Below are 12,283 nucleotides of genomic sequence, written 5' to 3'. Positions count from 1 at the left end.
GAGAGAGAGAGAGAGAGAGAGAGAGAGAGAGAGAGAGAGAGAGAGAGTAATCAAGAATGAGGAATCAGATAGTTAAAGAAAAAAAAAATCAAATGAGAATTTACAAATGAGATGAAAGAATGTATATCAGTCAGAAAATAAGAATCAGACATACAACAAAGGCTTTCCACAAAATGAGCACTAGTCACATGGCAAGCATCAGTCATAAAACAATGACCAGTTGTGAAAGGAAGCAAAAAATTACTAACCAACATTCAGAACAGTAAAGAAGTTTTTACTAGGAGTTCCATCAATTTCAGAGACCAATGTAGTTTTCTCCTTCTTGAACAAATTCCTTGTGTAAGGATTTGGAGCCTGATAACGACTGGCCTCCATTAACCATGTTGAGATAAACTTGTTTACTTCACCAATGTCATCTGTTAACAAAGGTTAACATCAATTAAACAATGTTCAACATCTGTTAACATATATTAACAAACAATGATCAACATAAATAAACAGTAGTCAAGGTATTTAACAGTGACCATTATCCAGAAACAGTGATGAACAACCATTAACAAAGGACTATATCCATTAATAAACAAACATCACATGTTCAATTTTTCTTGTATGGAAAATTACTGGTTTCTTTTTTTTTATACTATATATATAGTTATCATTATTAAGGGGCTAAATGTTTCTGTGCCTTCAGGATCTCAAAAAGCTCACACATAGTTCTATATTCACTAGGGTTAAGTAGGTGAGAGTTAAATCTTTCCCAGGATAGGACACAATCTATCAATGCCCTGGAAGATATGGTAGCTAATCTCTGCATGTAAGTGAACTGAACTTTAATAAAGTACTGAGGATCAAATGTCCTGCTAACAAACAACAGAAACAAAACACTTGTAATTACATATGATCTCAAGACACCTGACATTGTAAACACCTTATCCACTTGGATAAGCTGCTATTTCATTTCAACAGACAGAGTGGTTGAAGGATGATTGTTCCAAAAAGGTCAAGAGTTCAACTCCTACCATCACTATTGCCTCTCACTTTCAGTTACGTTTGACTAATTTGAAATATGAATAACTGAATAATACCAAGTTTCATGGGCTAAGATACTGCACTCATGAGTTAAAAGGTCTTGTTCATTTAATATCTGATTTTGTTTCCTGCTAGCATTGGTTAGACAGATATTTTGGGGCAATGTTTTTTTTTTTGCAGCTAGATAAATCTTCCTGTTGCCAACTGTAACTTGTTTTTCAATTAAAGGATTTGTCTTTTATCTTATAGGCTTTCAAAAGTGTAGAGGGACTGAATATAATTTCAACAAGGAATATAAACATTTGTCACCATTTCACTCAAGCAAAGCCATGGGATATCAACATTCAGATATGCACACACACACACACACACACACACACACACACACACACACACACACACACACACACACACACACACACAGTGGGTTTCCTACAACTTCCATCTGTCAAATTAACTCACAAGGCATTGCTAGTCCTGGAGCTGTAGTTGAAGCCACATGTCTGAGCAAGCTACTGTGTAGTGGGATTGAACCAGAAATAACAATTCATAAGTTTAAACTCTTGTTGAAGTATAGCACAGATCTATTATGCAGTAGAAACTAATATGTTCCATAGAGTCAATCCAACAGTGGAATAAATAGCCAGTCTGACATCATGGTTAAAATGAGTCAGGGAAGAAATTAGCAGAGTGATCATTGGAATTGGTGTAACATGCTAATACATCCTAAAGAGGTTAATGGTGGATGTATAAAGTTGGTTCTATTAACTCTTGCAGTGATGTAATATGGAACACAGAAATTGGCAGCATTGTATAAAAGCCAACACAAATAATAGGCAACATTGCATAGGATCCAAAATAATAACTGGGAGCATTGCATAGGGCTCAACACAATAAATGATAGCACTATATAGGACCAAACACCATATAACTGGTGACATTATATAAAGCCTAACACAATTGCCTGTGGTATGATATAGGGCCCGATACAATAACTGATGGCATTGTAGAGAGGTAGTGGATTTGAAGAGTTATTAAGGTATTGGATACAATGTACCACAATATTTGATCCAAGTTTCAATGTTCTGAGTTCAAATCCAGATGAGGTCAGCTTTGTCTTTTATACTTTTTAGAGGTCGATAAAAAACCCATGGTGGTGAACTGATAAAACTGTTTTAGGGTAATGGACATTCTGACAGCAATACTTGGAATGTCACTTGTACCAAGCTGCATCGGCTCTAAAGAACTGGCCTTCTCCTTGGACAATGTTGGTGGTATGGAGAGGGAAGACTTCCATGTATAGGCAACTGCTAGTCTTCCACAAGAAACCAGAAGTATTACTCAGAGCTGCAGACACAGATTCCTATCAACCCTTACTGCTGGAGGCTACTATTTTTAACTAATGCAAGAACTGGTACCATTTTATGTACCATTAAAACAAGTGGTGGCGTTGTAAGTACCAGTACAATATCTGGTGGTTAGGGTTCAATCACATAACATTTTTGAACAGTAGTTGTTGATCTTTCTCAATCAATTCTTAAATTATTTTAATGGGTCTGTTATGAAAATTGACTTCACGTAGTGTATCTAGAGCAGGTCTCTATGACAGGTCACCAACACTCTTCTAAATCATACTCATGGAAGAATTTCAGCTTAGCACTGAAGGTTAACAAAACACTAGTTAGAATAGTCTGTGTCACTACTTTCAATAATGAGTTGTACCATTCTATGGAACCTATTTCCAGAAGTGAACTGAATCTCAAATAGTACCTTTTACAGAAGTGAACTGCACCAATTTTTCATGGTACTTTATTTATATTCATCAGTGAATGGTACAACTACTATGGTATCTATTTACAGTAATACAGACTAGGTTTGTGAGGTTGAAGATTCTCTACTGATGACAACATGCAACACTGTTGATGAAATATGAACCTTTTCTCAGGATGCTGACAACCTACCAGCTTGTCCAGCTATATAATTTCTCCAGATGATCTATATTGTAGCTCAGTTTATTCTCATGTTTAGTAAGAGACACATGCAGAGAGAGTATCTCACCTCTTTTGATGATCTCAGAATGAAGACTGACAACTGCCACAATGAACGTGAAGGCTCTACGTTGTTTGTCGATTTCAGCATTGCCAGAAGATAGCCACCTGAGGACAGATATCCACAAAAACATCAAGATATAAATTAAAAGTCAAGGTGATCTAGTTCTAGTGGTGTGAAACATATATAGCTAAGACACATTTCATATAATCGCAACATAATGTCACACTGATTTCTTTCCACTTATTTTAAATAAAGATTAGCAATATTTCATATATATATATATATATATGTATATATATATATATATATATATAGCAGAATACAATGAGCACAAAAAGATGACAACATGGGAGGGACAAATATGTCAGTTTAATGCTTAAAAAGAAGTCTCAATGTTTTGGATGCTGTTCTATCATCAGAAGGAAGATCAAAATGGAAAACTAAAAGGAGAAAAAGTAATTGCAAAAAAAAATATATAAAAAAATTATATATATATATATATATATATATATATATATATATATATATATATATATATATATATATATATATGAGAAAATGAGATAACAAAGAATGATTATCTTATGAACTTCATTAGCTTACAGCTGTTTCCGCTATCAGATACAGTGGACTCTTATAGCAGAAACAGCTGTTGAGTGCCTGAGTAACACCTTATAGTTTCATCAAAGCTTTGAATATGAAGTGCAATTTATTTGGGAAAAGAATTACATTTATGCATATACATAGGAAAAAACATTACCAACAAGAAAGCCAACAAATATGTGGGGAATGAAAGCCAAGGGCTCCTCCCATAAATAGAATGAAATTAATGTGTATGAAGGTGGGTGTATCCAGATTTAGATAAAGGTAATCATATCTAACAATAAAAAAATTTGCATATATACATGCATGCACACACACACATACATATATATATACATACACACATACTTAATGCTCTTCCACCTTAATGATATCTTGCTTTAATAATATTTTCCAGAAGATTATAAAAAGAAAAACTTAATAGATAATTGTTCAAAATAAAATGCCAAACATTCATAGCTTGCTTTAAAAATTTAATTACAACTACCATGCCAAAACAGACAGTGAAGCCTGGTGTAGTCTTCTGCTTAGCCAGTTCCTGTCAAACCATCCAATCCATGCCAGCATGGAAAACGGATGTTAAATCTTGATAATGATGATGGTGAATGCACCTTGAGGATGCACATGAATATTTGTTTACTTAGTCATTCAGTTAATTTGCATGTTGCTATATGTATATATTGCATTCACATTGTCTCTATTGCTCTTCTTAAAAATTCTGAATTAATTCACTCTTCCACTCAATGCTGCTAAATTTGTTAATTTCCAGATCTAGTAGGTTTTAACACAACATAGCTAATGAAAATAGTCACTTAGTGGAAAGGTATAAATCTAATTAATTCTAAAATAATGTAGTTAGTCTAGCAAGTTTTTCATTGTTATTAATCCTACAGTTTACCAATTTACATTAGATAACCTAATCATATTTAATTCTAAACTGACCAGGGAATTTAAGGACTAGTCCACATTTGGCAATATCAGAATAACCATATCATTAGTTATAGTCAAGAAAGTAACCACAGTTATAACATCATTTCAAAGTGAATTCAACTCTCACTTAAATTCTGGACATTCAGAAACAATTGAGTTATTAAGAGGAAAACCAAGGTACCACATAAAAAGTATTAGTGTGGGTGCTGGTGCCATATAAAAAAACACTGGTGCTGGTGACATGTAAAAAGTAGCTGGCATTTGGAAAGGTATCCAGCTGTAGAAAGCAAGCCAAAATGGATTATGGAACCTGGTGCAGTCCCTGGCCTTGCCAGTTCCTGTCAAGCTGTCCAACCCATGCTAGCATGGAAAACAGACATTAACTGTTGATAATGATGATCATGGTGATATACAGGGTACATCAGTTTTTGAGGACACCTCTTTCAAGAGCTCTAGCTTTCTTATTTGTTTTACTTTGCTTTTCAGATAAATAATGTCAGATATCAGGTTGACTCAGCAAATGAAAAGACATGCTGTAATCATTTTCCTAAAAGCACAACAAAGTGATACAGAGATAGCTTGCTTTGAGAAAGTTGCTCAATGTTAGGGTGCATTTGGTGCAACTGGTAACATGCAACCAAGTGCAACCTGTCACATGATCAAGCTGTTGGAGACTAAACTGAAAAACCTATGAAGCCTGCTTGGTAAGAAGTTTTGATTCCAGTGGACACCCAGCAGAATGGAAAAAAAAACCCAAACCTGTCAATGGATAGATGAACTCAAGAGAGTCATTGGCCATCCAACAACTGGAAGTGAGAGACCCCACGTTGTTGCTTAGACATTTCCCTTGGAGAAGGAAAATGCTGATGTAACATTCTTTTACTTATTTCAGTCATTTGACTGCGGCCATGCTGGAGCACAACCTTGGCGAGTTTTAGTTAACCAAATCAACCCCAAGACATATTTTAAGTCTAGTACTTATTCTATCAATCTCTTTTTCTGAACCGCTAAGTTATGGGGACGTAAACACACCAGCACCGGTTGTCAAGCAGGGATGGAGGGACAAACACAGACACATGTATATATACAACAGACTTTTACCAGTTTCTGTCTACCAAATCCACCCACAAGATTTGGTTGGCCTGAGGCTTGAGTAGAAGACACTTGCCCAAAGTGTCACACAGTGGGACTGAGCCTGGAACCATGTGGTTGGAAAGGAAGCTTCTTACCACACAGAAACGCCTGCAACATTGTTTGCATCCAATGATGTAGACTAATTCTTTTATTTTGGGACAAATGCATACATTGTTTGGAGAGTGGAGTTAGCTCTGTACAAAGCCTTTCTTCCCTTTAAAAAGTTTGTGGCCCAAGCATTGTTTGATTTTTAATGTCTCTATTACGTGTTGTAAGCTATGTCTGACTGTAGCTAAAAAAGACAATACACTCAAAGAAAAATTCCATAATGTAAAGAAGGCATGTCTTGCTGTTGGTGGTAATCTCTCTGAACAACTGTTACAAGAGGCACCTGTTGTTGCCACATCTGTGCAACAGTGTATGCCCCTAGCTAGCAGGACTGAAAATACACAACCATGCAGTTCATGTTTAAGAGAACAATCAAAGATAGATGGGCATATGTAAATGATTATTGGTGCATGCTCACATCTCTCAATATGCATGTGTCTGTCTGTTTATCACAGTATGCACAGACACACACATCATGTGTGCATGTGTATATATTTGTTCCTATCGGCTTCTCCCTAACTCTGACAACATATTTGTTCCAGTAGCCATGGACCTGCAGATGCTGTGTTTATTCCCTTCCTCCACATCAAACACTTTTAGGCTTTGTTTTATTCTTTGTGTTTTATAGCCCTTAAAACACATCACAATTAATCCTCATATCTCTACCCTTCCTTCACCATTCTAACTTTGATTTTTTTTTGTTTTTACTTTGTTACGGTCCAGGACACAGAATTCTGATGACCTAGGAAGACCTGGGCTGAGGTGGTGAGGCAAGACCTTCGTACATTGGGCCTCACCGAGGCGATGACTACGGACCGAGACCTTTGGAAATGGGCTGTGCGTGAGAAGACCCGGCAAGCCAAGTAAGATCGTTGCCAGTGCCCCTGGACTGGTTCTTGTGCGGGTGGCACATGAGATGCACCATTTTGAGCGTGGCCGTTGCCAGTACCGCCTGACTGGCTCCTGTAGGATTTTCGAGCGAGATCGTTGCCAGTGCCCCTGGACTGGCTTGTGCGGGTGGCACATAAAAGACACCATTTCGAGCGTGGCCGTTTTCGTGCGGGTGACACGTAAAAGCACCCACTACACTCTCTGAGTGGTTGGCGTTAGGAAGGGCATCCAGCTGTAGAAACTCTGCCAAATCAGACTGGAGCCTGGTGTTGCCATCCGGTTTCACCAGTCCTCAGTCAAATCGTCCAACCCATGCTAGCATGGAAAGCGGACGTTAAACGATGATGATGATGATGATGATACATTCATGTACATTGCTGTGATTCTAACTTCATAATCTGAAATAATTTATTCCTTTGACAATACCCCCTCTCTTCCTCATCACTCCTATTAGTTGTCGCATAGTTTGTTCTCAAGTATTGCTGTATTGTTAGCAATAGGATATATTATAATCATAAGCATCTAAACTTACCTTACAGCTTCAGAAACCATCTTGGCTAGACAACCAATCTTTTGTCCCTGAAAAATAGAGTAGAATTTAACTGAATCACTGAAATTCACTTTTGTTTAGATTTGAAATCAGCCATGATATGGCATCTATGTGATTAATGACATTCCGGCTTTGACTATCCGGTATATTATTTAAACATAATATTGTGTGATTTGAGGGAAATTCAGTTACTATTTCTAGCAACGAGAACAAATGAGTTGACCATAAGCCAATGAGAGAGCCTCCTAGTTTTTTAGTTCAGTTTGTTTGACATAGTGGCCAAATCTCCCTCAAAATCACATCCTACCATCTTCAGTCATTCACCAACTATTTTACAAAGGGTGATGGGTGTGGGTTTGTTTGTTTCCAGTAAATTTAAAGAGTCTTCACAGTTTCATGATTTGATTATTTGCTCAAGGTGACATGACAGAGAAAGTGGACAGAAATGAGAGCAATGACTGCCAAAGAAGAACCAGCATAAAAGGAGAAAGAGTATGATAGCTGAGGGTGAGTGGAATGAGAGGGTGGTAGAAGGGAAGTGAGAATTAGGGATAGTTATGAGAGTGAACAATGGTGGGTGTAAAGGAAGGAAAGAGTGATGGTAGAGTTATATCTAATGCAATCCTTCATACATAGGCTTCATGAAGATAGTAAACAATAGAATGGCAGATAACATAGCAGTGCTAGAAATATCAACCTATTCTCCTTTAAGAAACTTAAAAAGGAGAATGCATTGAATATTATAATCCCTACTATTCAAAAAAGATAGGGTAGTCAGGTGTGGCTGTGTGGCAAGAAGATTGTTTTCCAGCTACATGGTTCTGGGTTCAGTTCCACTGCACAGCACTTTGGGCAAGTGTCTTCTACAATAGCCTTGGGCTAACCAAAACCGTGAGTGGATTTTGTAGACAGAAACTGAAAGAAGCCCATCATGTGTATGTGTGTGAGTGTGATAGTGCCTGTGTTTGTTGCCCATCACAGCATGACAATCAGTGTTGGTATGTGTCCCTGTAACATAGCAGCTTGGCAAAAAAGATTGATAGAATAAGTTGAAGCTTAATAAAAAAAAAAGTACTGGGGTCGAATTGTTCAACTAAAAATTCTTCAAGGCGGAACCCCAGCATGGCTGCAGTCTAATGATTGACACAAATAAAAGATAAAAGTTAAAAGATAGTTATGGCTGGAATATTTTTGATCAGTGATTCTCAAATGATGAGCAGCAAGGGATATCTAGGTATGGTGCAGGTTTTGAGAAATATAATTGAGACTTGAAAAAATCCATACTAATGACAAGCTTGTTAAAATTTATCAATATAGGTGCAGGAATGGCTGTGTGGTAAGAAGTGTGCTTCCCAACCACATGGTTCTGCGTTCAGTTCCACCACATGACACCTTGGGCTGACCAAAGCCTTGTGAGTGGATTTGGTAGACAGAAACTGGAAGAATCCAGTCGTATGTATATGTACGTATTTGTGTGTCTGTGTTTGTCCTCCCACCATCGCTTGACAACGGATGTTGGTGTGTTTACGTCCCCGTAATTTAGTGGTTTTTGGCAAAAGAGACTGATAGAAGTACTAGAATAAGTCCTTGGGTCGATTTGTTTGACTAAAGGTGGTGCTCCAGCATGACTGCAGTCAAATGACTGAAACAAATAAAAGAATAATTTTGCTAATTAAAACAAAGTGGGCAACAGATTTTTTTATTTTTTACTTAAATATTTAAACTTTAGAACAGATTTTTTATTTCCCTAACCATACAAAGTGTACCAGTAATTTTTTGTATTTGAACTCCAGTATATCATTCGTTATAGCTGTTCTTTCTGTGTCTGTTTTTCCAAGAGAACATGGGTTTGACAAATATATTAGTGCAACATTGTTTTACAGCTGGATGCCATGTAAAAAGTACCCAATACTCTATTATAGTGGTTGGAAGTGGAACTTGGTGTGATCCCTGGCTTTACCAGTTCCTGTCAAGCCATCCAAATCATGCCAGCATGGAAAACAGATGTTAAATGTTGATGATGATGCCATTCATGTCACTAACCCTTACCTGCTTTTCATGTAAGGGATCTCTTATTCCACATGTCTTTGGATGATTAATTCAGAAGATGATTTGTTAACAGGAGAAATAACAATGTTACTGCTTGTAGCCCAGCAATATTTGGAGAAGCAAAAAATGCAAACAAACACAGACATATGAATGCAGACATACATACATACATAATAAACTTTAAACAGTTTCTGTCTTCCAAATTCATTCACAAGGTATTAGTCAAATCATAATGATTAAGAACCACTACTTTTGGTCAATGAAGGTTGTCTTGTAACTAAACAACAACAAAAGCTGCTCAAATAAACACAATCTTCTCAGGATAGCTGAGGAAAATAGAAATAAAACAATAAAACAAAGAAGGTTGAAGTGGGGTCTCACCTGTACCAAATAGAAAGGTAAACTGTCGATGGCCCTGGAAACATCAACACTGTTGTTGAACATCTCAGCCATATGGTTACCATCTTCATCCTCATCTGAAGCCAGCAGTTCAATAAAGATCTGTTTACACAGCAGACATTCCCGGTTACTCTTCTTCACCACCACAGCAGATAGAAAGAGGTTCGACAATAGTTTTGAAGGTATACTGGAACATAATGAGAGACAACAATATCATACATTGCTCAAGAGTTGCTACTGAATTACAGTAAAATTCTTACAGAAATACTGATTTCAAATTTTGGCACAAGGCCAGCAATTTTGAGGGAGGGGTTAAGTCAACTGCATCAACCTCAGAACTCAACTGGTACTTACTTTATCAACCCTAAAAGAATGAAAGGCAAAGTCGACTTTGGTGGAATTTGAACTCAGAATGTGAAGACGGATGAAATGCTAAGCATTTTGCCTGGTGTGCTAATGATACTGCCAGCTAATGGTGTGTTAATGATTCTGCCTTAATTTCTACAGAAATATTGCTTTAAATTGCAGCTAAATTGATTCAGAATTACAATACAATTTGCTATAGAAAAACTGCTTCAAAATTGCTACAAAGCTGATAAGGAATTACAAAAGAACTGCCACAAAATTAGAACACAATTCATTCAAGAGATATTTCTATAAATTCTGCAGAATTACAATTTGATCTTTTGTTTATTTTAAAGCTTTACTTTTTTCTCCTGTTTGCTATTTTTTTTTTTATCTTCTCATCTCCATTCATAGTGTATACTCCTTTCCCGTCCCAGTTCTTTTCTGTATCTTGCCTGCACAACTCCTGTTCCTCCAAGGAAATCAAAAGGCAGTTGGTTAGAAGAAAGAAGTTTTGAAGGCAGCTAAAGGCTTCATCTTCAGCAAACATTAATCTCAGAGCTTGTGAAGAAAAGGCCATCAGGGTTTTCAATAAGTGAGATAAAATGTATGATAATGCAATGAAATGATGTCTGGTACAAAAAATGAAAAAGAGCAAAGAATGACAACCAACCAATCCTGGGTTTATAACACTGCGGAAAAATTCCACTTGCTTCATATTTGGTAGATGATGTGTCCTATATCACGCAACAGTTGTCTTCTCTGGTGAAAGGACTTTAGCTGCTGTTTTGCTTCCTGGGATATCAAATACAAATATCTTCTTCTTCTTCGTCGCCGCTGACAAGCTGGAAGGCTGCACCAGACTCCAGTCTGATTTGGCATGGTTTCTATGGCTGGATGCCCTTCCTAATGCCAACCACTCTGAGAATATAATGGGTGCTTTTATGTACCACTGGCATGGGTGCCATTATCTTGACACTGGTATCTGCCATGACTGCGATTTTGCTTGGCTTGATGAGTCTTCTTCTCAAGCATATGATATAAGGCCAGAGATCTCGGTCATTGTCTCCATGAGGACCAACACTCGAAAGGAACTCTCTCCCTAACTTAGTTGGACTATGATTCTCTCTGTAACTTTCATCACCTGATCCAACAATTTGATACCTCTTTAATTATTTCTATCTAAGGCATCACCTTTACCTTTATAGCAGTTGACTATAGTGCTGCTACACCAGTTATTGGGTATGACTCTTTTGTGAACCACCTGATTTACAATACAGGTGACTAGACCATAACCCACACTACCAGATATTTGAAATATCTCAGCGGTGATTCCTGATGGGCCAAGGACTTTCCCTGTCTTAATATCCTTAATTGCTTTATGTACCAAGGTACTGTCAATTCGGGTAACTGGTCCCTCAGTTGGGTCAACATTATTTAGCAGACTCTCCTCTTCCCATTCATTCTCCATGTTCTACAACCTTTCATAATGACATTGCCCAGCCTCTTCTGATTTTATTTGCAAAATGCTAGACACACAGACACATAGCTAGTTATGTCCTTAACACACCCTACACTTGACCACTGACCATTAATGGTTATAAGGTGTAGTATACTACACTTTGTAATCATTAAATAACATTATCTAATACATACTTCATCTTTCAAAGACAATAGTGTGTAGCTGAAAGGATATTTGGTTGTTATTTCTAGCTGCTTAAGTGACTAAGTAGAATCATATATGTTGAATCATATATGTACTATATATGTCATCACTGTTTGACGTTCACTTTTCCATGCTTGTATGAGAGAATTAGTTGAGGCAAATTTCTACAGCTAGATGCCTTTCCTATCACTAACACTTACCTGTTTCCAAGCAAGGTAATATTTGCCTATGTTTGGACCCATTTTCATGGAAGATTAGAAATGAAGGGCTCTGTTTGTATGAATGTAATGCTTGTTTACAACTACTGTGTAATATTAAAAAAAGGAAACACGAACATGAATAGGCATAGGAGTGGCTGTGTGGTAAGTAGCTTGCTTACAAACCACATGGTTCTGGGTTCAGTCCCACTGCGTGGCACTTTGGGCAAGTGTCTTCTACTATAGCCTTGGGCTGACCAAAGCCTTGGGCTGACCAAAGCCTTGTGAGTGGATTTGGTAGACGGAAACTGAAAGAAGCCAGTCGTATAT

General features: G+C 37.3%; 1 protein-coding gene across 1 annotated transcript in view; it reads right to left on the bottom strand.

The window, feature by feature from the left end:
• LOC106869255 (AP-5 complex subunit zeta-1) overlaps nucleotides 1-12,283 on the bottom strand; it is a 69,929-nt gene that overhangs the window by 35,011 nt on the left and 22,635 nt on the right. The window contains exons 3-6 of the mRNA XM_014914920.2: nucleotides 9,728-9,932; nucleotides 7,280-7,326; nucleotides 3,088-3,185; nucleotides 249-416 (exon numbers count right to left, since the gene is read on the bottom strand). Of these exons, the coding sequence (XP_014770406.1) occupies nucleotides 249-416; nucleotides 3,088-3,185; nucleotides 7,280-7,326; nucleotides 9,728-9,932 (518 nt within the window). The remainder of the gene's footprint in view (nucleotides 1-248; nucleotides 417-3,087; nucleotides 3,186-7,279; nucleotides 7,327-9,727; nucleotides 9,933-12,283) is intronic.

This window comes from Octopus bimaculoides, chromosome 5, assembly GCF_001194135.2.
Source record: "Octopus bimaculoides isolate UCB-OBI-ISO-001 chromosome 5, ASM119413v2, whole genome shotgun sequence".
Classification (NCBI taxonomy): Eukaryota; Metazoa; Mollusca; class Cephalopoda; order Octopoda; family Octopodidae; genus Octopus; species Octopus bimaculoides.
Note: the sequence above shows the minus strand (reverse complement) of the source record. Positions and strands in the feature narration are given on the sequence as shown.